General features: G+C 54.3%; 1 protein-coding gene across 1 annotated transcript in view; it reads right to left on the minus strand.

The window, feature by feature from the left end:
• Positions 1-22,523, minus strand: part of PKD1 (polycystin 1, transient receptor potential channel interacting) — a 53,875-nt gene that overhangs the window by 10,162 nt on the left and 21,190 nt on the right. The window contains exons 9-34 of the mRNA XM_023513737.1: positions 22,109-22,235; positions 21,543-21,790; positions 20,032-20,787; positions 18,990-19,121; positions 18,601-18,776; positions 18,134-18,267; positions 13,693-17,315; positions 13,330-13,479; positions 11,760-11,903; positions 11,375-11,654; positions 11,087-11,300; positions 10,859-11,018; positions 10,343-10,495; positions 9,404-9,548; positions 8,700-9,320; positions 8,302-8,458; positions 7,853-8,105; positions 7,548-7,743; positions 3,903-4,073; positions 3,681-3,824; positions 3,384-3,594; positions 3,165-3,291; positions 1,193-1,309; positions 1,035-1,084; positions 635-798; positions 460-553 (exon numbers count right to left, since the gene is read on the minus strand). Of these exons, the coding sequence (XP_023369505.1) occupies positions 460-553; positions 635-798; positions 1,035-1,084; positions 1,193-1,309; positions 3,165-3,291; positions 3,384-3,594; positions 3,681-3,824; positions 3,903-4,073; positions 7,548-7,743; positions 7,853-8,105; positions 8,302-8,458; positions 8,700-9,320; positions 9,404-9,548; positions 10,343-10,495; positions 10,859-11,018; positions 11,087-11,300; positions 11,375-11,654; positions 11,760-11,903; positions 13,330-13,479; positions 13,693-17,315; positions 18,134-18,267; positions 18,601-18,776; positions 18,990-19,121; positions 20,032-20,787; positions 21,543-21,790; positions 22,109-22,235 (8,747 nt within the window). The remainder of the gene's footprint in view (positions 1-459; positions 554-634; positions 799-1,034; positions 1,085-1,192; positions 1,310-3,164; positions 3,292-3,383; positions 3,595-3,680; positions 3,825-3,902; positions 4,074-7,547; positions 7,744-7,852; positions 8,106-8,301; positions 8,459-8,699; positions 9,321-9,403; positions 9,549-10,342; positions 10,496-10,858; positions 11,019-11,086; positions 11,301-11,374; positions 11,655-11,759; positions 11,904-13,329; positions 13,480-13,692; positions 17,316-18,133; positions 18,268-18,600; positions 18,777-18,989; positions 19,122-20,031; positions 20,788-21,542; positions 21,791-22,108; positions 22,236-22,523) is intronic.

Raw genomic sequence — 22,523 nt, forward strand, 5'->3', positions numbered from 1 at the left:
GGCGCCTGTGGTCCCAGCTACTTGGGAGGCTGAGGCAGAAGACTTGCTTGAGCCCAGGAGTTGGAAGTTGCTGTGAGCTGTGATGCCACAGCACTCTACCTAGGGGGATAGCTTGAGGCTCTATCTCAAAAAAGAAAGAAAAACCTGCCCATAATTTTTCACTGCTCCAAGACCAAAATAAAAATTTTTCTCTGCAGCCAGCCCACCTTTCCACACCTCAGATGCCCTGTGTTTCTGCTGCCTCCCTAAAGGGAAGGCTCCCAGGATCCTGGGTGACCCTATGAGGTACTTTCCATAGATTAGGAACAGGAGGCTTAGAGCAGTACAGCAGCGTGGCTATAGCTCAGCTCTGGGAGAAAAGAGGGACAGAGCAAGACCCCCATGCGGAGAGCAGGGCTTGGCCTGGGCTTTCCCCAATTGCCCCACCCACCATGCCCTCCCCAGGAGCTGGGCACTCACAAGCCAGTGAGCACGTCCGTTTCTATTTCTGTATCCTGGGTGGGGGCCAGGCTGCTAGTCCCTTCGGCTAGGACCTGCCGGATCAGGTCTTCATCTGGAGGGACCAGGATGTGTCAAGGTGGGCCAATCCTCAGGGGTGGACTTTCAAGCCCTTCCTCCTCCACCCCCAGCTCACCTGATGCCGACAAGTATTTGGCAGGTGAAGAGGGGCTAACCAGGGAGAGATTATCCTCTTCTGGGCCTAGCACAAGGCCAGCCTGGCCCTGTGCCAGACGCCGCAAGGTGCTGGCCATAATGGACGAATCACTAAGCAGGTCCGGCCAACCAAGTGTGCCTTCACTGGACAGCAAAAATACCAGGCTGTGGGTGGGCAGGTCAGCAAGGGTAGCCCTGAGACACATCTGCACACATCCCCCAACCCAAGGCTGGTCACACATTGCCACACTGGACTTCAACACAGACCTGCTCCCAGATGACGTGTGACAACAGAGTTAGCAAGCATGTGGCCTAGACACCCATACACCTAAAGCACAGGTAACCTATGCCACAGTATGCATTTTTTCTAGGAAACCCACCTTTTAGAATCATCCAGAAATAAGTCACTTTTCATTTGTCCAGCAAAGGCCTGTTGAGAAGTACAAAGACCACCTGAAAGTCTGGGCTGCCCCAGTGGCAGAACCCACCCAGCCCAGGCCAGGTCTGAGCTGCTCCTGGCCCCTGATGGAGACCTCACCTCAGCACGGAGGCCAGGAAATGTGACGAATGAGCTGTCCAGCACAGTCGAGTCCAGGCAGCTGTCAACGTCCAGCACCTGCTGCCCTACAGGGGTAGGGCTCAGGACCCCAGCCTCCTGCAAGGAGAGAGCAGATGGTCAGCAGGACGCAGCTCTGGCCCGTCAGGGGAGGCAGAACCTACTTCCTAACGAAATAGGGTATAGACCAGTGCTGAGAGAATGTTCTACAACGGTAGACATGTTCTATATCCGTGCTATCCATTAGAGAAGGCCCTAGCCACATATTGCCCTTTTTTTGAGACAGGGTCTCACTCTGTTGCCCAGATTGGAGGGTCATAGCATCATCTCTGCTCAACCTCAAACTTCAGGGCTCAAGTGATCCTCCTGCCTCGGCCTCCCGACTAGCTGGGACTACAGGCACCTGCCACAACACTCAGCTAATTTTTCTGTTTTTGTAGAGATGGGGGTCTCAGGCTGGTCTCAAACTCTAGGCCTCAGGTGATCCTCCTGCCTCAGCCTCCCCGAGTGCTAGGATTATAAACATGAGCCAGTGCACATGGCCTAAACTTTGATTTAATTAACTATAAATATAAATAGCCACATATGGCTCATGGACACTGTACTGGACTCCTAGGATGAATCCTTCACGGTTTACAATCTTTTTTTCTATGTTGCTGAACTTTGTCACTTGTTGCACACTGTTGAGGGGATTTGCATGTGTAAGGGATACTGGTCAGCAGTTTCTCTTCTTTCTATATCCTTGTCTAGGTTTAGTGTCAGGGTAATGATGGCTTTCCAAAATGTTCGGAAGTACTCCTTCCTCTTGTATTTTTTGGAAAGAGTTTAGAAGGACTGGTGCTAATTCACCAGTGAAGGCATCTGGGCCTGAACTTTTCCTTGTGGGAAATTTTTATAACAAATTACTAATTCAACTTCTTGCTATGGATCTATTCAGATTTTCTATTTTTTCTTAAGTCAGTTTTGGTAGTTTGTGTCTTTCTGGAAAAATGGTAGTTTCTTCTAGTTACCTGATATGTGGGTCACTGTTGTTTTTTTTTTAAGACAGAGTCTCAGTATGTCACCCTCAGTACAGTGGTGTGGCATCACAGCTCAGAGCAACCTCAAACTCTTGGGCTTAAGCGATTCTCTTGCCTCAGTCTCCCAAGTAGCTGGGACTACGGGTGCCTGCCACAAGGCCCTAGCTATTTTTTTGTTGTAGTTGTCATTGTTGTTTAGCTGGCTCGGGCCGAGTTTGAACCTGCCAGCCTCAGTATGTGGCTGGTGCTGTAACCAATGTGCTACACGGGCGCTGAGCCTGTCATTGTTGTTTAGCTGGCCTGGGCCAGGTTTGAACCTGCCATGTCAGTGTATGTGACTGGCGCCCTAACCACTTAGCTACAGGGTCACCATTGTTATAAGCATCATGCACAGGTCCTATCAATTTCTATAAGGTTGGTGGGGATGTTTTCTTTTTCATTCACGATTTTGGCAATTTGAGATTTCTCATTTTCTCTTGTGAAACTCTTTTGGGGCTTTTTTTTTTTTGGAGATAGTCTCACCTTGTTACCCTCAGTAGAGTGCTGTGGTGTCATAGCTCACAGCAACCTCAAACTCTTGGGCTCAAGCAATTCTCTTGTCTCAGCCTCTTGAGTAGCTGGGACTAGGGGTGCCTACCACAATGCCTGGCTATTTTTAGTGATGGGGTCTTGTTCTTGCTCAGACTGGCCTCAAACTTGTGAGCTCAGATGATCTGCCCATCTCGGCCCCTAAGAGTGCTGGGATTACAGGATTGAGCCACTGTGCTTGGTCTCTTGCTAAAGTTTTGTCAATTTTGCTGATCTTTTCAAAAGAATCAGCTTTTGGTTCACTGATTTCCCTCTCCAGCTGCTGTACTAGATAGTATAGTCCCTGGCACGGCCCTGAGCCCCCACACTCCATCCCCAGATCCCTGAGATCTCCAGCCCCAGCCCACCTTGCTCCGGGACATCCGGAAAAGGAACAAGACGGCCAGGTAGATAGGGTAGACAACCACGCTGGACACCAGGCCGATGGCAATTGTGTCGACATTCAGTGAGATCAGACTAGACACAGGCCCTGGGCTGTGTGTTAGGAGGAGAAGAGAGCCCGGCCAGGTCAGTGGTAGCAGGGCAGTTGGGGAAGAGGAGGCTACCCTGACCCCATGGGCACCCACCTGTATGTGCTGTCTCCCACGACCCTGTACCATACAGCATTGGCACCCAGGAAGAGGCAGATGAGGAGGAAACAACAGGTGGCCCTCTGGACTCGAGTGAAACGGCTGCGAGGCGGTCGGTCCCATATGGAGAGCCAGATGTGCTTGTCAAAGAAGCCACGCTGTAGCTCAGCCACTAGGAGACGCTGGAACCTCCACAGGGCCGCCTCACCTGAGCAAAGGGCACAGGAGCAGCTGCAGGAAGCTGAATGGCAAGGTGACCCCTCCAGCCTGCCTGGGCCAGGGACAAGGTCTTACTTGCTGCCAGCACCTCCTTTTCCACTAGGCCTCCATTGGCTTCTGTCTCCACTGATAGCCAGTCATTGACCAAGAAAAAGGTGCTGCGGGCATTCTGTAGGTCCCTTACAATGATGTGTTGTAAGAACCAGGCAGGGCTGAGACCTATAAAGGGGTAGGAATGAGATTAGGGCTACAGGGTGCTGGTGGGGCAGAGGGCAGCTGTGGGTCCCCATGCCAGACCTTTATTGTCGTGCCACACTCGGATTTTCCACACACTGCCCAGGCTGTGCGGGGTGGCAATCTGGAAGATGTCCAGGCTGTTACGATGGAAGGCTCTGTCCCCATCCAGGTGCCGGTGGCCACTTCGGCTGTCCACCCCATACAGCATGATGCCCACATGGGCTGTGGTACCTGGGTGGTAGGATGTGAGGGGGCAGAGCTCTGAGTTTGCTGCCTACCATATATGGGGTCCCAGTTAAGTTCCTACATGTGTCAACCTTCATTCACACAAGTCAGGGTAGGCAACCATGGCTTTGCCCAGCTCTGAAACACCAAGGAGTTTTAATTACCTTGGTCTGGTTAGTAAATACCAGCTCTGCAATGAAATGACTCAAGTCCAAGTCCAGTTACTGTGGCATCTAACTGAAATGACCATATGAAGTGTAGATGCAACTATGCTTCCTAATCCTCTGTAAGCAGAGGTACACACCACTCATACACAGGCTGACGTGTGTACCATATCACCTCTTTACTCCAGTAACAGACCCAGGTGACAATTTTTTTAAAATGGAGAACCTGGCTCGGCGCCTGTGACTCAAGTGGCTAAGGCGCCAGCCACATACACCTAAGGTGGCGGGTTCAAATCCAGCCCGGGCCCGCCAAACAATGATGGCTGCAACCAAAAAAAAAAAAAATAGCCAGGCGCCTGTGGACCCAGCTACTTGGGAAGTGGAGGCAGGAGACTCACTTGAGCCCAGGAGTTGGAGATTGCTGTGAGCTATGATGCTATGGCACTTACCCAGGGGAACAGCTTGAGGCTCTGTCTCAAAAAAAAAAAAAAAAATGGAGAACCAAAGAGAATTGGCCAACAAAGATGAAAGCACAGCAAAGAAACGAAAAATTCTCATGTTGGCAAATGGAGTTATGGAAAAAAACAGCCAGGGGACACTGACATTGCTTCCCCTCAAAGGAATGGAGCAACAGTCTGGGTTTGGTTAGTGAGACAAACTCAGCAACACTAATAAGGGAAGTGGTGGAGAGAAGGGAACACTCACGTTGTTGGTGGGACTGCAAACTAATATAGTCTCTTTGGAAAGAAATAGAGAATCCTCAAATTAGACCTCCCATTTGATCCCAAGATCCCATTATTAGGCATCTATCCAGAAGAAAAAAAATCATTTTATCATAAAGACATCTGCACTAGACTGTTTTATCACAGCTCAATGTGATAAATCCAATCACCAAGATGTGGAAACAACTTAAATGCACATGAGCTGATGAGTGGATTAACAAACTGTGGCATATATATATACCATAGAGTACTATTCAGCCATAAAAGGATGGAGACTTTACATCTTTTGTATCAACCTGGATGGATCTGAAACACATTCTTCTTAGTAAAGTATCACAAGAATGTAAAAGCAAAGGCTGGGTGCAGTGGCTAGCACTCTGGGAGGCCAAGGCAGGTGGATTGCCCTAAGTTCACAGGTTGGAGGCCAGCCTGAGCCAAAGCAAGACCCCATTCTCTATAAATAGCCAGGCACTGTGGCAGGCACGTGTAGTCCTAGCTACTTGGGAGGCTGAGGCAAGAGAATTGCTTGAGCCCAAGAGTTGGAGGTTGCTGTGAGCTATGACACACTCTACCAAGGGTGACAAAGTGAGACTTGGTCTCAAAAAGAAAAGAAAGAAAGAATGGATAAGCAAGCATCCAATTACTCAATACTAATTTGAAGCCTGTAAATGATTCAATACATGCAAACATCAGAGAAAAACTCAATTCAATTCAAACTGAGGGAAAGGGGAAGGGTGAGCTCCCACCTAATGTGCACAATGTAAGGGCATATGGCGTCCTCCTGGGGGTGGGACACAACTCGTAAACATTGTAACCTAATTGTACCCTCACATTAACCTGAAATTAAGAAAAAACCCCAAAAAACCAAGTGAGGAAAGTAATGATAGCAAAAGGATGAAGGTCTTTCAGCAGAGTTATGCCAGCAAAAACCTCATACTCAGGCTTGGTGCCCGTAGCACAATGGTTATGGCTAAGCCACATACACTGAAGCTGGCGGGTTTGAACCCAGCCCAGGCCAGCTAAACAACAATGACAACTGCAACAAAAAACAGCTGGGCGTTGTGGCGGGTGCCTGTAGTCCCAGCTACTTGGGAGGCTGAGGCAAAAGAATCACTTAATACCAAGAGTTTGACGTTGCTGTGAGCTGTGACGCCATGATACTCTACCAAGGGTGACATAATGATACTTTCTCAAAAAAAAAAAAAAAAAACCTCATAGTCAAAGACTCCTAGGAGACTAGGAAATACTACACAATATCATAAGTGTGAAGAACAAAAACATGGGAATTCAGTACAGACTTAGAATGTGGTAATTCACCAAAGCACAGAAACAATGTTCATTCTCCCCTGTTACCCAGCAGGACGGCAGCACACACTGTTCAACTACTCTTATGAGTAAGTTTTTCATAAAGAAATAATACTGGCTCAGTGCCTGTAGCTCAGCAGCTAGGGCACCAGCCACATACACCAGAGATCGCGGGTTCAAACCAGCTGGGGCCTGCCAAACAACAATAACTACAACCAAAAAATAGGTGGGCATGTGACGGGCGTCTGTAGTCCCAGCTACTTGGGAAACTGAGGCAAGAGAATCGCTTAAGCCCAAGAGTTTGAGGTTGCTGTGAGCTGTGACACCATGGCATTCTATCAAGGGCGACATAGTAAGACTCTGTCTCAAAAAAAAAAGAGAGAGAAATAACACTATGTTTGCCAAGTTTCTAATGTTTTAAGTTACACAATATTCAATAATTATCGGTATATTTCCTTTCACATTTATAATGAATAGTAAGAGAGTTGTGTGTTGTTTGGTGGTGTTGTTTGAGACAAAGAGTCTCAAGCTGTCGCCCCGGGTAGAATACCGTGGCATAACTCACAGCAACCTTGGACTCAAGGGATCTTCTTGCCTCAGTTTTTTTTTTTTGGGAACTGGAATCTCACTCTGTTGCCCTGGGTAGAGTGCTGTGGTGTTATATCTCACAGCAACCTCAAACTCTTGGGCTCAAGCGATTTTCTTGCCTCAGCCTCCCAAGTGCTGGGACTACAGGTGCACACCACAACACCCAGCGACCTTTTTGTCGCAGTTTGGCCAGGGCAGGATTTGAACCTGCCACCCTCAGTATATGGGGCCAGTGCCCTACTCACTGAGCCACAGGTGCTGCCCCAGTTTTTCATTTTTAGTTGAGAGGGATCTCACTCTTGTTCAGACTGGTCTCTAATTCATGACCTTCAGCCATCCGCCCACCTAGACCTTCCAGAGTGCTAACTAAGATTATAGGTGTAAGGTATCACACCTATGAACTTTAAAGGTCACAGAACCACCATAATTTCTCCATTGATTACTGAGCACTGCACAGTTTTAGTTCAAACACACTGGCAGGGCCCTGTGCCAGGAGAGGACCACCTGCTCAGAGCCCTTCTCATTCTTAGGGACAGTGAACATTTGTGAGGCTGCTCTAAGGATTAGCAAGACAGTGCTTTACACAGCACATGGTGAACTATGCACCTGTCTTATGACAACTGCTGTGAGTAACACTCTGTGGGAATGAGCAGGCAGAGCAAGTGGGAGCAGCTTGGGGGCCCGGCATCCACTCCTCTCACCTGAGCCCCGGCCCCAGCCAGTCTTGACCAGAATCTCATACTTGAAGCGACCCCTCTTCCCGCAGAAAGGGATGACACGGACCCGGCTGATATCTAGCTGGTCCAGTTTGCGCAGGATCACTGCCATGACCACGTAGGTCACTAGGCTCACAGCACACGTCAGCAGGACAACGTAGTTCATGGCTGCAGCCGGCTCCTGAGGACAGAGCCACCAGGCTCAGGAGGTCACGCACAGACTCCACTTTCTCAGGGAAGGGCTGGGGCCCACCCAGGTCCTACTCAGCCCTGCCATGGGCACCACTCACAGGAAAGATGAAGTGGATGCGACTGGGGGGCACAAAGAGGCTGGCACCGAAGACAGTGAGGTGGCGGGTAAGGCAGACAGCCTGGCTGGGTGAAGTCTCCTCCAGGGGCACTAGCCCCTCTGTCTTCCACATCATCTCCTCTTCACTGAAATACTGGCACAGGGATGTGTACAGGCCCACAGACACCTCCAGCACTGACCAGTGGAAGTGGCTGGTAAAGTTCAGGTAGTAGTTCCCACCCTGGTCTTCAGTCCTGGACAGAAATGTGGGAGTATTAACAGCCAGCTCCAGGCCCAAGCCGGGCTAGGTGTCCTGGCTTCAGGTCTCTATCCTGGCTTGTGCCCCCATCTTCCTGCTGCTACTGTTAAGCTCCCTGCAACCATGGCAAGTGCAAACCCAGTCACACCCACCCTGCCCTGATGCATGCACACCCCCATCATGCCACTCACCCTGGGGCAATGAAAAAGGTGTAGGGCCTGTGGTCGTCACTCTCCAGCACTTCCAGGCTGATCCTCCTACTGGCTGAGCAGTTGTGCTCATTAGGCTGGGGCACCATGTGCAGATAGACAGCCAAGTAAGGCTCAGGCTCCTCAGACAGGTAGCGCCCTGGGATGGCAAGCACACAGTTAGATGCCAGCCTGGGAAGTTCATCCACCCTGGGGCCCTCCCTCTGGAGGCAGAATTCTCCATGCCCCCTTGACTCTCCTCTAGTCAACCACCTGGGACCCATGAAGCAGAAGGCAGACTTCCCCAAAGACCCCAAATGAGGGTATCTGTGGGAAATGCATTCTGTCTCAGGGCCAAGGCTGGCAGAGGGATCACCCATATGCCTGCTCATAGCACCCACCACTCAGCAGCGTGTAGGTGACCTGCAGATGTAGCCCAGCCTTGGGGTTGCTGTTGTCTGGGGTGACCACAGCACCGACTGAGGACCAGGGCTGGACGACAACAGAACCAGCAGGGGTGCGGTGGCTCCAGGCAGCCTGATCTGAGTTGTTGGGCACCTTCACAGTGATGGCACGCTCTGATGCTAGGCGCTCAATAGGGATCTGGGCGCCAGCTTGTGTCTGAAAGGCCATGGACACCACCTTCGTGGAGACAGTGTAGTTGCTGATGTAGCCAAAGGGAAAAGGGTTTGAGTCAACAAGGAAGATGAGCTGCACCACATCACTGAGGTGGGACAGGGCTCCGCTGAAGGCCTCAGGGATGGAGAAGTGGCACCCAGGGCCTGAGGCATTGCCATAGCATAGCAGGCTCAGCGGGTCTGAGCGCTTGCCCTGGGCAACAATCTCCTCAGCCACCAGGGTTAGGGGCTCCTCGTTGAGCACACGGGAACGCATGAGGATACACATGAGGGCTGAGGACAGGTTGTAGGCCTTGGATGCCACCATCACGGAGGTTGGCTCAGCCCCTAGCTCTGAGAGCTGCAGGCCCTGCATATCCGAGTTGCCCAAGTAGATGAGGTCACCTGTAGGTGATGTAGAGGGTGAGGGGAAGTCCAGGTAGGAGGTCCAAGCAAGAGGCCAGGGGAGAGGAGCCCCATGAACACACCTGTGATGTTGAGGATGCTATCAGCTATGGCAGTAGGCGTCACAGTGCCTTCAGTGGTCTCAGCCTGCAGGACACGCATCATGCCCTCCAGCTTGTGCAGTGTCTGTTTCAAGCATGAGCGGCACACGAGCTCCCTACTAGACACCTGTGTGGAACCCAGTATCACATCCAGCCCCATCTGCTATGCTAGCCTCATGGCCAGGGACCCAGGCAAACCAGCAGCTCAACAATCCCTTGGGTTGGCTCATGTCCGTCCTCCCCCAATTCAGCCCGGCTCTACCTCAAGCTCACCAGGACACTGAGCTCCCCCCAATCCCCAGCACTGCACTCTGTAGCTGGAGATCTTACCCACGTGGCCCAACTGAGAGCTCTCTAGTGGTTCTATCCAACCCATGGCACATCCCAACTCCTGGGGCCCTTATGACAAGGACCTGCCAACCACCCCAGTGTCTCTTCACACAACTAAATGTAAGGTAGACACCAAAGCTGTAGATAAACTCCCATGCCAGCCACACACACAGCCACGGAAGCCATGTGGCCACAGAATGACCTCCAGCCAGAAGGCTCTCCTTCTCTCCGAGAGCTGGACCTGCTCTATGGCAGTCCCCCAAGCAGATGTGCTCAACACCATTCCCCAGTCTGGACCTGAGTGCCTCATAGTGGACAGACTATGTCGTGTGTGCGGGTAAGTGGCCTGAGGGGAACAGTGTCTTGTGTCTACCCCTCCCCACATCTGGGCTGCTCTTGTGCCTGGCCCACCCTGCAGAGTCGCCTTAGGGGCACCTGTGGCTTCCTGGCAGATAGTGACAGGAGAAAAACAGCTGAGACTGACTCAGAGGTCACAGGGGCCAAGTGGAGGCTCTAAGGTTGTGGGGCTCAATGCCTAGGGCTGCTGTAGGGCCTGGGGTTTGGGGAGGGCACATGGGGATACTGTCACACCATGCACTGGGCCAGCGCTGCAGCAATCTGCTGAATGTCATCCACGGTGTTGACTCGCAGAGAGACTAGGGTCTCTGTGATGTTTTTGCGTATCTGGGCTCGCAGATGCTGCTCCTGGTTGGATTCTGCTGCCATGCTGAGGACCTGCTCATACTAGGGTGGGGGGAGGGCACAAGAGCTATCAGCAGGAATGCAGACCCAACCAGCATCAGAGTCTCTGGGGTGTCCACTGCAGAGTCACATGTGGTTATGCTGTGTGGCCCAGCAGTAACTTGAGGCCCAAGCAGTTTCCTTGAGGACAAAATGGGGCAAGCTCAGCTGCCATCCTGGTACCAGGTGGCACTGGACAGTGTGTGGGCCAGCAGACACAGAAAGGACTTGGCGTAGGGTGGCTACTGAAAACAATTACTTCAAAGACATCAGGATTCCATTGGGGACCAAGGGACAAGTAGGGGGTACCTGACCCACCCCCACATGTGCAGCAGATGCTGGGGATCCCCTCCTGACTGCACTGACCTCGTTGAGCACAGTGACAAGGGCCAGTGAGTACTCGATGACGTGCTGGGGGTCAGCCTGTCTTAGCAGCCCAGGCAGCACACTGGCTGTTAGGCCATGCAGCCAGGAACTAAGCCCTGGAGTACTGCCATTGGGCTCTGGAAGGGTGATGGCCACAGACCTACAGGGTGGATGGAGACTGTGAGCAGGCAATGGTTACCAAAACCCCTTCCCATGAGCCCAGCTTACCTGTTGAGGGCAACCACGGAAGCACCCAGTTGGTCCTGCACAACGACAGCCAGGCCCACCTCGAAGTGTGGCCTGAACCCAGGGGGCAGCACAGCCCCATAGGTGGAGAGGCTGCCTTTGTAAATGCAGAACTCCTCACAGTGGCCCCGACGACAGCGCTGCAGCAGCAAGGCATACACCAGCGGGGCACCAGCATCCTCAGCATCCCGCCAACCTGCAGAACCCCACAGTATCAGGGCAGATCCAAGCATTCACCCACTACAGTCCCCAATACAGTCCCACACTCACCTGTACATTCAAAGTGCACCTTGGTGGTAAGGGCACGCACAGCGTCCAGCGGGAAGAGGCGACACGAGCCCCCGAGCGGAGGGCTGTTGGGGGACAGGCGGATGGAGGCACAGCCTTCCTCCTCGCCTGAGTGGCCCAGCACAGTAAGCGTGAACGTGTAGCCCTCGCCGTCCCGCAGCACGCCCTGCCGCACTACTAGCCGCATGCCGGCGCTGCCAGTGGAGGTGGTGGTCTCGTCCAGCACCAGGGTTTTATTGCTGAAGGTACGGGCGGCCCAGCGCTGCAGACAGCAAAGGGAGATGAGGCAGTTGCGCGCAGGTCCCGCCTCGCGGCATAAGACCACGCCCCAGCTCCACCCCCTCGCCCTTTGCCCCGCCTCGCTTACTCCGCGCTTGGAGCCGGGGCTGCAGTTGTGGCAGCGCCCCTCCAGGTACACGTGGGAGCTGCGGCTCACTTCGTAAACCGCCTGTGCCTTGCAGGACACGCACTCCAAGGACACGATCGGCACCCGGCCACTCCGGATCAGCACCTAGGGAGGGGTGGTGTTCCCAAGAAGCCATGCCCACTCTGGCCCCTCATCTGCTCAGGTGGGAAAGCGCCTTCTATCCCCGCACTTACTCAGCCTAAACTCCAGGTTTCTGAGGCGCCTATCCCCACCCGCAAGCTCTGCCTCTTGTATGCTCTATCCTGTTTCCCACACCCCAGTCTAGAGAGGATTGGTCATCTAAAACTACAGAGGCTATGTGGGGCTTGTTTTCTGCACATTAGGATCCAGCTTGAGCCTGATAGCAAGGAGGCAGGCTCCTTTCACCGACAGACCCATGGATGGGTACCTGAAGGTATGTCTGTGTGTATGAACAAAGTCTGAAGGCAGCCCCATTCTCCATAGCCCTGTCTCACATGTCCTGCTGCCCTGGGCTGAGACCTGCTCCCAAAAACCTCTTCCCCAGATGCTTCCTCTAGACCCCCAGTCAAGCGGACACCACCACTCCAGGGCACTAGCAAGGCCACCACAGGGTCAGAGTCACCTGCATGGTTGTCTGGAGCCTCTTGACTGACAGAGGAGTGTGAGGGTGAGAACTGGCCCAGCCCATTTGGAAATGACACATAGGCTCTGGGGACAGTGGTTATCTCTGGGAGGGGACTGTTCTGTTTGCCCTTTGCACTGTCTAGATACAGTACTAGAGCTTGTCCAGCCCCTTTCATGATTTCACATGAAACTGGCAGGGCACATGGCTCATGCCTGTAATCCTAGCACACTGGGAGTCCGAGGTGGGAGGATTGCTTAAACTCAGAAGTTGAGACCAGCATGAGCCACAGTTTACTAAAAGCAGAAAAATTAGCCAGGGGTTGTAGTGGAGACCAGTAGTCACAGCTATACTCGGGAGGCTGAGGCAGGAGGATCATTTCAACCCAAGAGTTTGGGGCTGCAGTGAGCTATGATGCTACCACTGTACTCCAGCCTAAGTGACAGATCAAAAGTCTGTCTCCCAAAAACAAACAAAAAAACACCATTTATGGAACGAAGCAATGCTGAGGTAGGGCATTTGGTTAAATAAAATTTGTATCAAACCAACAGGTAAGAAAAGAATCTAGGGCAGTGCCTGTGGCTCAGTGAGTATGGCACCAGTCCCATGTACCAAGGGTGGCAGGTTCAAACCTGGCCCCGGCCAAACTGCAACAAAAACAAAAAAATAGACAGGCATTGAGCCAGGCACCTGTAGTCCCAGCTACTCGGGAGGGTGAGACAAGAGAATCACCTAAGCCCAGGAGTTGGAGGCTGCTGTGAGCTGTGTGACACCATGGCACTCTACCGAGGGCAGTAAAATGAAATTCTGTCTCTACAAAAAAAAGAGAATCTACAGCCTTTGCAACAACTGAAACAGAGAAAAACCTATGAAGAGAGGAAAAGCTGACCATCTGTGTGTGTGGTCCTGTAGAGGGGGCACACGCACCGTCTGGTTGGTGGCCTCCTCCTTCCGGCCCACCTTCCACACAGTGAGGTTGAAGGTGTACTCCACACCAGCTGCCAGGCGCTCTTGGGGGATGGTGACCACGCTGCTCCCACGGGGCCCAAAGTTCAAAGCACACCCGCCAGCCTCACTCTGCAAACCACAAACAAGGGAGATGAGGTGGTGTAAGATCCATGACATGTCTCAAAGTGAGGCCCAGCCAGGCACCAACTGAGAAGACCCCCTCTCCCTATTCTAGGACCAAGCCCACTAGTACTGTGGACAGGGAAGAATACTAGGCATTTGCGGGACTCATTAGTGAGCATGACTGAGGGACAGGGAAGGTGGCCTGGCCACATGGCTGACCTGTGTCGAGGCCACACAGGCCCAGTGGAAGCTGAGCGGTGTCTGGTCGCCATCTTCCAGGTTAGGGTCGTAGGACTTACTCCCATCCAGCACCAGGTCCTGCGTGTCTGACCATACACGGTATGAGCCACCCTCAATGATGGGCACCAGGCGCTCAGGGGCCATTGTTACATTGGCCTGAATGCTCCGTGCCAGTGGTGTATCTCCAAATGACACGACAAACACAAAACAGTAGTGGCCCACAGGCAGTGCCAGTCGTGGCACAACCAGCTGAGGCCGGCTCACATCCACACCAGGCAGAGCCACTGGGGCCATTCGCCCCTGCCGCTGGCAGCTGGCAGCACGGTACACCTCCCAGCGGTACTCAGTCTGGTAGGTAACACAGTCACGCAGGTCAATGTGGGCCTCCAAGTAGTTGCGCTGGGAGCGCCGCATCAGCACCTGGAGGGGCAGGGCCACATCCACTTCCGGCTCCCTACAGGCTAGCACCTGGACAGTCACTGTGGCCTGTGCCACAAAGAAGCTCACCAGGTTGGAGGCATTCACCTGCACATTGTAGTCTCCTGGCTGTAGGTAGGAGTGCTCGGCCCAGGGCTCATCTGTGTCCTGCACTGGGGCTCCATCTCCGAAGTCCCAATGGTAGGCCACGCGCCGGGGACTAGGGCTTGTGGCAGCCTCAAACTGGGCCGAGCGGTTGGTGAAGCAGCGGCCACTCTGCAGTTGTACATACTGGATGACATCCTGGACTTCCACCACGAGCGTTCGGTTCTCACTGCCTAGTGCATTGAAGGCACGCACGTTAATCTCCAGCAGCCCTGCAGCCACGGGCGTGTAGGTGACATCACGGCCAGACAGGATGACCAGTGAGTCACCCTGGACCTTCTGCAAGGAGAAGTACCAGGCATAGGCGACTCGGGAGCCACGCTGCACACGGGCTGTGAAGTTCCTCTCAGTGCCTGTGGCGATGCCTGGCTCACAACAGTTGGGCACATGCAGCCCACTCACGGCCTCCAGCACCGAGATGCGCACTTGTGCCTGGGCCCGGCTTACATGGTTCTCGGCCTGCACGCTCACCACATGATCTCCTACCCATGGGAAGCTGTGGGAGAAACGGGGCCCTGGGAGCACTTCAGTGCCACCCCCGCCAACCTGCAGGCGGAAGGTGACAGCTGAGCCGGTGGCCAACAGGATCTGAAAATGGACAAGCTGCCCAGGTGCCACCACCTTGCTACTGGCCCATAGCACCAGGCCCATGATGGGCTCCTCCACTGTGAGGTTGTACACAGCTGTGACCCAGCTGACTGCGTTGGAGGCATTGAGCTGGATGAAGAAGATGCCAGCATCAGGGAAGACCACGGTGATGTGCTGGCCACGCTTGCTGCCACCTGGCACAGCCCAGCACCAGCTCACATTGGTACCCATGGCCAGCTGCCCCCAGAATGACACAGTGGAACCAGCAGCCACAAAGCTGCTGTCTGGCTCTCCAGCCCTAATGCTAAGGCCACTCACAGGCACCTGCACTGCCACTTCAGTGGTGGCATTGACTGAGCCCAGCTGGTTCCTTGCTGTGACTGTGAGCAGATGCATGCCAGCTATAGTGAAAGTATGGGTGGTGGATGGCTCAGGTGTCTCCCAGCTCAGCCCTTCCTCCAAGGACCAAGTGTAATTAATGCCACTGCCACCAGCCAGCTCAGCACTGAAGGTGATGCTCATATTGACAGCAGCGGGGTTGGGTGAGGCAACCACAGTCAGCCACCCCACAGGCTCCACAAAGTCCACGGTGCGGTTGGCCCAGGCACTGCCCAGCATGTTAGTGGCACGCAGCTGGATATGGTAGGTGCCTGCCTTTAGGGCAGTAAGTGAGAAGCTTTTGCCACTGCCAACTAGGGCTGGGCTGCCATTCTGCTGGGCAGTCCAGCTGTAGGAGATGTTGGTGCCATCTCTGACAGTGGCCTGTAGCTGTAGCGTGTGGTTGGTGGGAAAGCAGCAGTTGCTGCCACCACCCACCACCTGCAGCCCCTCAATGAGCTGCAAGACATAGATGAAGATGTTGTCCTGGGCGGAACCCACCTTGTTCTCAGCTGTAACGATGATGTTGAAGGTGCCCACTGAGCGGAAGGTGTAAGAGATGGTGGGGCCCCCGGGGATGGGTGTGCAGCGGTCACACAGCACCCAGGAGTATTGTACATCACTGCCTGCCTCCAGGGAGGTGCTGAAGCTCACACTGCTGTTCAGGGGCACTGCTGTGCGGCTGGCATTAAGGCTGAGCCCCTGCACACGCTGCTGCACTGTGACATTGAGCCAGGCCTCACTGTGGCTCACCCCATTCCAGCCTGCCACCCGTATGGTGAAGTCACCTGTACTGTTGTAGGCATGGGTGACCTCTGGTCCCTTGAGCCATTCACCATCCCCTAGTTCCCACAAATAAGTGGCAGGGTGTCCGTGGCCCAGTGCAGAGAAAAGGTACGGCTGCTGCAGCTCCAGCACTTGGGAGCTGTTGACCTTGATGCCCAAGAGTACCACAGGCTCCTGTACCTCTACCACAGCCGAGTCATTGGCAACTGACACATTGTTAGATGCTATGACTATCACCAGGTAGGAGCCTGGGTCTCTGTAGGTGAATGTCACCTCAGGGCCCCAGGTGCAGGATGGGGTGGCATCTGCAGTGCCCAAGTCCCAGGTATAGCGATAAGGGTACAGAGGCCAGGCATGTGCCACCAGCCGGGCCTCATCACCAAGTTGCACAAACTGCTTCTCAGGCTGCAGGGTGACATTGAGCACCTCAGGCTCCACACAGATGCTGGTGAAGTAATGTGCCTTGTTCACTCGGCTCGACAGCACCAGTGCTAAGGGGAATGTTCCACTCTGTGTGAAGTTGTGCATAATTGCTGGGTACCCTTGGATGGTTGTGTTAGAGGAGCCGTCCCCAAAGGTCCAGTCAAATTGGTAGTGTTCAGGGTCCCCGGTGACATGGGCCATCAACCGGGCATTGAGCTGTGTGGGGATGCAGGTGGCAGGCTCAATGCGTAGTACCTCCAAGACAAAGACCTGTACCTGCAAGCTCTGGGCCAGGTGGCCAGCAGGGCTGGCAGCGCCCACAGTCACTGTGTAGTTCTGTGCCTGCAAGTACACGTGTTCCACTGTGGCCTCAGGGCCTGTGAGCACTGTGCCATCCCCCATGTCGAAGGTCCAGGTGATGTTGTCACCCATCTCTACAATGGCACTGACCACAATGGGCGCACCCTGCTCCACAGCTGGGCTCATGTGCACACTCAGGCCTCGGAGTTCTTCAAAGACATGGACATCTGCATGTGCTGCCACACTGCTTACTGTGTTGTTGACCTCCAAGCGGACGAGGTACGTACCCCTCAAAGCATAGGTGTGGTTGACCATTGAATGGCTTTGCTTCAGGATGGGGGAGCTGTCCCCAAAGTCCCACGTGTATAGGATGCCACCAGGTGAGGGCAGGGGGCGTGGGTAGAAAGTAACAGGCTGACCAGTTACCAAGACACCACTGCTCATCCCCACGGCCACGGTAGGTAGGGGTGCACGCACACTCACAGGCACCTGTTTCGTCAGGTTCTCAAAGGCATTGGACACGAGCACAGTTAGGCTGTACTCACCTGTGGGGATAGGCCCAGAGTGAGTCAGGTTCCCTGCTTACCACCTGGTGAGGATGGGAGATAGCCCTCCTAGGCAAGGAGCGGGCCCCTCATTGAAGCACCAGTGGTTACACCCTCAGACCCATACTGAGGGCCCACACATCTGGCTGCACATAGGACAGCAGCAGAGGCTGTGGTTGGGGTGGAAAGGTGGGATGGGAAGCCAACAAAGCAGCCAGCAAGGCCAGGTCAGCTTGGCCTGCCCTATAAGACACTAAGTGACCTCAGTGTGAGAGGTTCTGGAATTTTAAAAATTACATGGCTACTCCCTCTTCCTCTCCCCAAAAGGCTGAGAACGGAGAGCATAAGATCCAGTTTCTGGCCAGCAGATTCAACTCACAGAGGTCAGGTGCCCTGCCTATCCTCACCACTCACACCTAGGCACCGACCTTCCCCCCAGAAGGGCCTCAGCTATTTTTTTTTTTTTTTTTGAGACAGTGTCTTACTTTCTTGCCCTCGGTAGAGTGCCATTGCATCACAGCTACAGCAACCTCCAGCTTCTGGGCTTAGGCGATTCTTCTGCCTCAGCCTCCCGAGCAGCTGGGACTACAGATGCCCGCCACAACACTGGCTATTTTTTTGTTGCAGTTTGGCAGGGGCTAGGTTTGAATCCGCCACCCTTGGTATATGGAGCTGGCGCCCCACTCACTGAGCCACAGGGCACTGCCCAGGGCTTCAAGCTATTAACCCCAGCAGGTCATGGTGGAGGGGATGGGGGCTGTCCCAAAGGAAGAGCTGTCCAAGCTCAGGGTCCCAAGGGCAATGGCCCTGACCCTCACCTGGGGTGGTGTAGGTGTGTGTGGCGTTGTGCTCCACTAGCACCTGGGCTACTGCAGGGTCTGGGACCTGGAAGGACTTGACATATGGAGGCTTGAACTGACTGAGTGTCTGCTCCCCATCCCCAAAGGTCCACCTGCCAGGGTGGTAGCAGGCAGTAAACAGAACGGAACAGGGGCAACAGGCAGGACTGGCACTCCCATAGTGGGAAGCCTGCTGGCCCAGCTGTACCTGAGCCCCACAGTGGCTCCCTCCTGGTTCTCCCATCCAGGTCCTCTCTGTGCCAGATCCTCCCACCCCTCCCATGCAGCCCTTCCAGGGTCCTATGCACCTGGCATCCCCTGACAGATAGAGAAACTGAGGCTCAGAAAGGCAATACTGTGGCCGGGGGTCCCACAAATGAGGCTAGGGGCTGGGATAAGAACCTGGCTGGCCACCCACTCCCCCCTGCCTGACTCCAGGCGCTCACAGGAAGGCTACTTCCACAGCTGAGTCTACCAGCACACTAGCCGTCAGTGCCAAGGTGACATTGAGGGGCAGCACAGCTGGCACTGTGGACACTTGCAGGCCCCGCATCCGGTTCATCCGCTCCACAGACACATTATAGTTCACTGTTACGTTGCTCACATGGTTGGAGGCTGTCAGCTGCAGAGACAGGCGTCAGTGGGCATGGGCCACAACTAACTGGGAGGACAGTAGATGGCGAGGCCCCAGCCCCACTTCATGCCCCACCCCACACTCACCCATGGCAGCAGCAGCATCCTTGGGCAAAGCAGAGCAGAACAGAAGGCCAAGGTGAGAGGCCAAGGTGAGAACCCAGGTACCCCAGGACCCTGCCCCGCCCACCTGCCCACCTACTGAGAGCTTGAAGACTGCAGCGCTCTGGTAGATGACGTTGAAGACCACATTGTGGAAGGTCAGGGACTGCTTATCATCGATGGTCCACCGGAAGACCACATCTGAGCCAGCCTCCACCACAGGGCTATACCTCTGAAGGAGGGTGCAGCATCAGCCAAGGTCACAACTCTGCCCCAGCTGGGGATTTATGGAGGATTAACTCTGCCCTCAGGCCCTGTTGACCCACTGGAATAGCCCCTATTGGGGGTGCTAGAGAATGCCAACATGACACAGAGAGGGCTGGTGGGCCCACAGGTGAGTCACAACCCCCAGACCCCTATACGAAGGAGAGGGATGTGCCCAGGGCCCTGGATGTGTGGTGCCTAGGCCATGTGGCATTGATTTAGGGTCAAGACCTGGCTCTCCAACCTCTAGCCACATGGCCTTGGCTTTTCTATGCCTATTTACCTACCTGCCAAGTGGACCCAGTACCAGCTACAAAGAGCCAACCTATCTCTGAGCCCTCACAAACCCCCAGTTTCAGCTCCTGCCCCAGCTCCTTAGTTGGACAGCTCAGGGGCTTAGGAAAGACATGTGAGCCCCACAGGCCCTGGGGTCTGGGATGATGATCAACTGACAGAACAGGTGTCACCAAGGGAGCCAGGACCAAGCTCAGAGCACAACCACACAAGTCACAACCCTCTGGTGCAGGAACTGGGCACCCCCAGGAAGAAGACAGCCTCATCCTTGCATGGTACCATGGTGGACCATCTGACTTCCATCAGAGGTTCAGACTCCCTCAGAAACCACTCACATTTGCTAGAGGGCCTGGAAAATGCACCTGGACTCTCAAAGGCTCGTATGAGGTCAGACAGGAAAAAAGTTAGGACAATTTGGTTCATGAAATGTGAGCAGGAAGTACTTAAAGTGGCTATTTTAGCTGTGACACCTTAGTAATCAAGAAATTAGTGAGTAGCCTGAAAAGTGACTTGACAGGACCTGGGAAGACAGGCTCCCATTCTGCATGGGCACATAGCTGGGGTGGGCTACAGGCCACACTCACCACTAGGACTCCCTGCAGCACACGGGCCTCAGGGCTGGGCATAGCATGGAGGCCATAGATGGGTTCCTCAGCCGTCACCCGCAGGCTGAGGTTGGCACAGCCGGCACTGTTCTCTGCCACGACCTCCACTGTGTGCTCCCCCTCACTGAGCCTGGGCAGTGCCAGGACTGAGAACAGGGTGTCATTGGTCTTCCAGGGGCAGTCAGGCATGAGAGTGGCCACCACAGCAGGGCAGGCAGCCTCAAAGGGTGCGCTAACACTGCCCCCAGGCCAGCGAGCTGTGGCTGTGGCATTGGCACCGGAGTCTACCTGGAGCACTAAGGCAGAGCCGTTGGTTGGCACATAGAGGTGGCTGTCGTGTGGGGCAGGGTGGATGACCCGCAGCCCAGCCACTGGGGAGACAACACTAAAGCTGCAGGACAGATTGTGCCTGGACACACTGTTGCCCACCATGGCCCGGACCTCATAGTGGCCCGGACGCTGCAGCCCAGGGTTGGGCCTCAGGCCCAGCAGGGGTGTGAAGCGCTCTGTGGCCCCAAGCACTCTCAGAGCACAGGCAGGACCGGCCTGAGCTTCCTCCAGTTGGGTGGGAAGGTGGGCCAGCCAGCCTGAGGCATTAGCAGAAAAATATGGGGCACGGAGGCCAGGGTGACCGGGAGCCAGGGGGCAATGCAGGAATGCACCAGGGCCAGCATCATGCTGCAGTCCAATAAGGTCACCAGGGAGCATGAGGACATCCTGGCCGAGGAACGTGACCTACAAAAGAGAGAGGTAGAGGTGTACCACATACACATGGTCAGGGCCTGCAGGGACCACTCAGCAGGTAGGGCTCCCAGCTGAGGGTCTCAGCACCATACTCCCTGCTTCATGTAGCCCCTGCCCCCCAAGTGCTCATAGCAGGGACAGACAGAACAGTTACAAACAAGGGACACCACAGGGAGAGGGTGTAGGCAGGGTGGACTGCCTAGACAGGTGGAGCCCTTGATAGATACTGGGGCTAGACCTGAAGGATGAAAAAGAGCCAGACCTGCTGAAGGGCAAAGCAGGCACAGAAGGTGCAAAGATCCTGGGATGGGAGCTGCACATGCTGGGAGATAAGCCAGGGCCCGCTAGGGCATAGAGGGCACAAGGCCAGGGAGGGCCTGCTGGAGGGAAACTTGTATCCTGTCTGTTTGGCAGTGATAGCAAACTTTGGGTGGCTGAAGGAAAGGTGGTCTGGGCAGCTAGTTAAAGACAGATCTAGGGCACAGAGGCTCGAGCCTGTAATCCTAGCACTCTGGGAAGCTGAGGCTGGTAGACTGTCTGAGCTTAGAAGAGACCAGCCTGAGCAAAAGCGAGACACCATCTCTACTAAAAATAGAAAAACTGAGGCAAGAGGATTGCTTTAGCCAAAGAGTTGGAGGTTGCTGTGAGCTATGACACCACAGCGCTCCATTCAGGGCAACTGAGTGAGACTCTGCCTTAAAACAAAACAAAACAAAACAAGACAGATCTAGGTCAGGGACACACACCGAGTATTGTGCAGGGGGTCCTGCAGGAATAGAGAAGAGGAACTCTCTCCATAGCATATAAGTGGCCCTGCAGAGCCCAGGCCCTGATATGAACCCGCTGGCACAGGCCTGAGGGTGGCAAGAGGCATCCAGCGGCACACAGACATTGGCTCCAGGGCACCAGCGTCCCTCTGGCACACACTCAGGGGCCGGCTCAGTCCTGTTGTCCAAGGACCCACTATCAAGTTCACTGCTGTTTTCTGGAACCCCTGCAATAAGAGGAGTATCAGGAACCCAGATTTGCTAACAGGCTCCAGGCTTGCACCCTGACAAAGCTGACCTTGGCCATGATGCTAGGACTCACAAAGCAGCACACCTAGCCCTCATCATGCCCCTGCTACTGGCCATCTGACTGGCTTAAGGCAGCCCCCATCCCTCCTTGGGATACCTGTGAGACAGTGTCTGTTGTCCCTGCTCTCTGTTCACCTTGAGGCTGAGTGCTAGCCTCATGGTCAAGTGGTCAGCAGATGTGAGAACTCAGAGAGGCCACCCTGACCCTTAAACACCCTCTACCATCTCAGTCGCACCTGCTTCTCTCAAGGGGCGGTGCACCTGCAGCCGCAGCTGGGCAGACTGGCTGAGCTCCTGGGTCCCAAATTCAACTGTGGTGAGGAAGGCTTCTCGGCTCAGCTCCAGGCCAGGAAACACCATGACCTGGTGGAGAAGGGGGGCCACCTAAGCTATGCAGACCGACCGGGGGGGCCTGGATTCCCCAAGCCTAAACACCTACCAGAAGAGAGGGGAAGAAGGCCATCAGAACGCCTTTCTGTAGCCACCACAGGCCTAATTTTATGTCACTTGGGAGGAAAAATATCAAAACCATCTTATGAGAAGCAGGATCCCTATCTTGGCTTTTTAAAAATAATTCACAAACGGCTCGGCGCCTGTGGCTCAACCAGCTAAGGCGCCAGCCACGTACACCTAAGGTGGCGGGTTCGAATC

The sequence above is a fragment of the Otolemur garnettii genome, unplaced genomic scaffold (assembly GCF_000181295.1).
Source record: "Otolemur garnettii isolate 467f Iridium unplaced genomic scaffold, OtoGar3 scaffold00044, whole genome shotgun sequence".
Taxonomy (NCBI): Eukaryota; Metazoa; Chordata; class Mammalia; order Primates; family Galagidae; genus Otolemur; species Otolemur garnettii.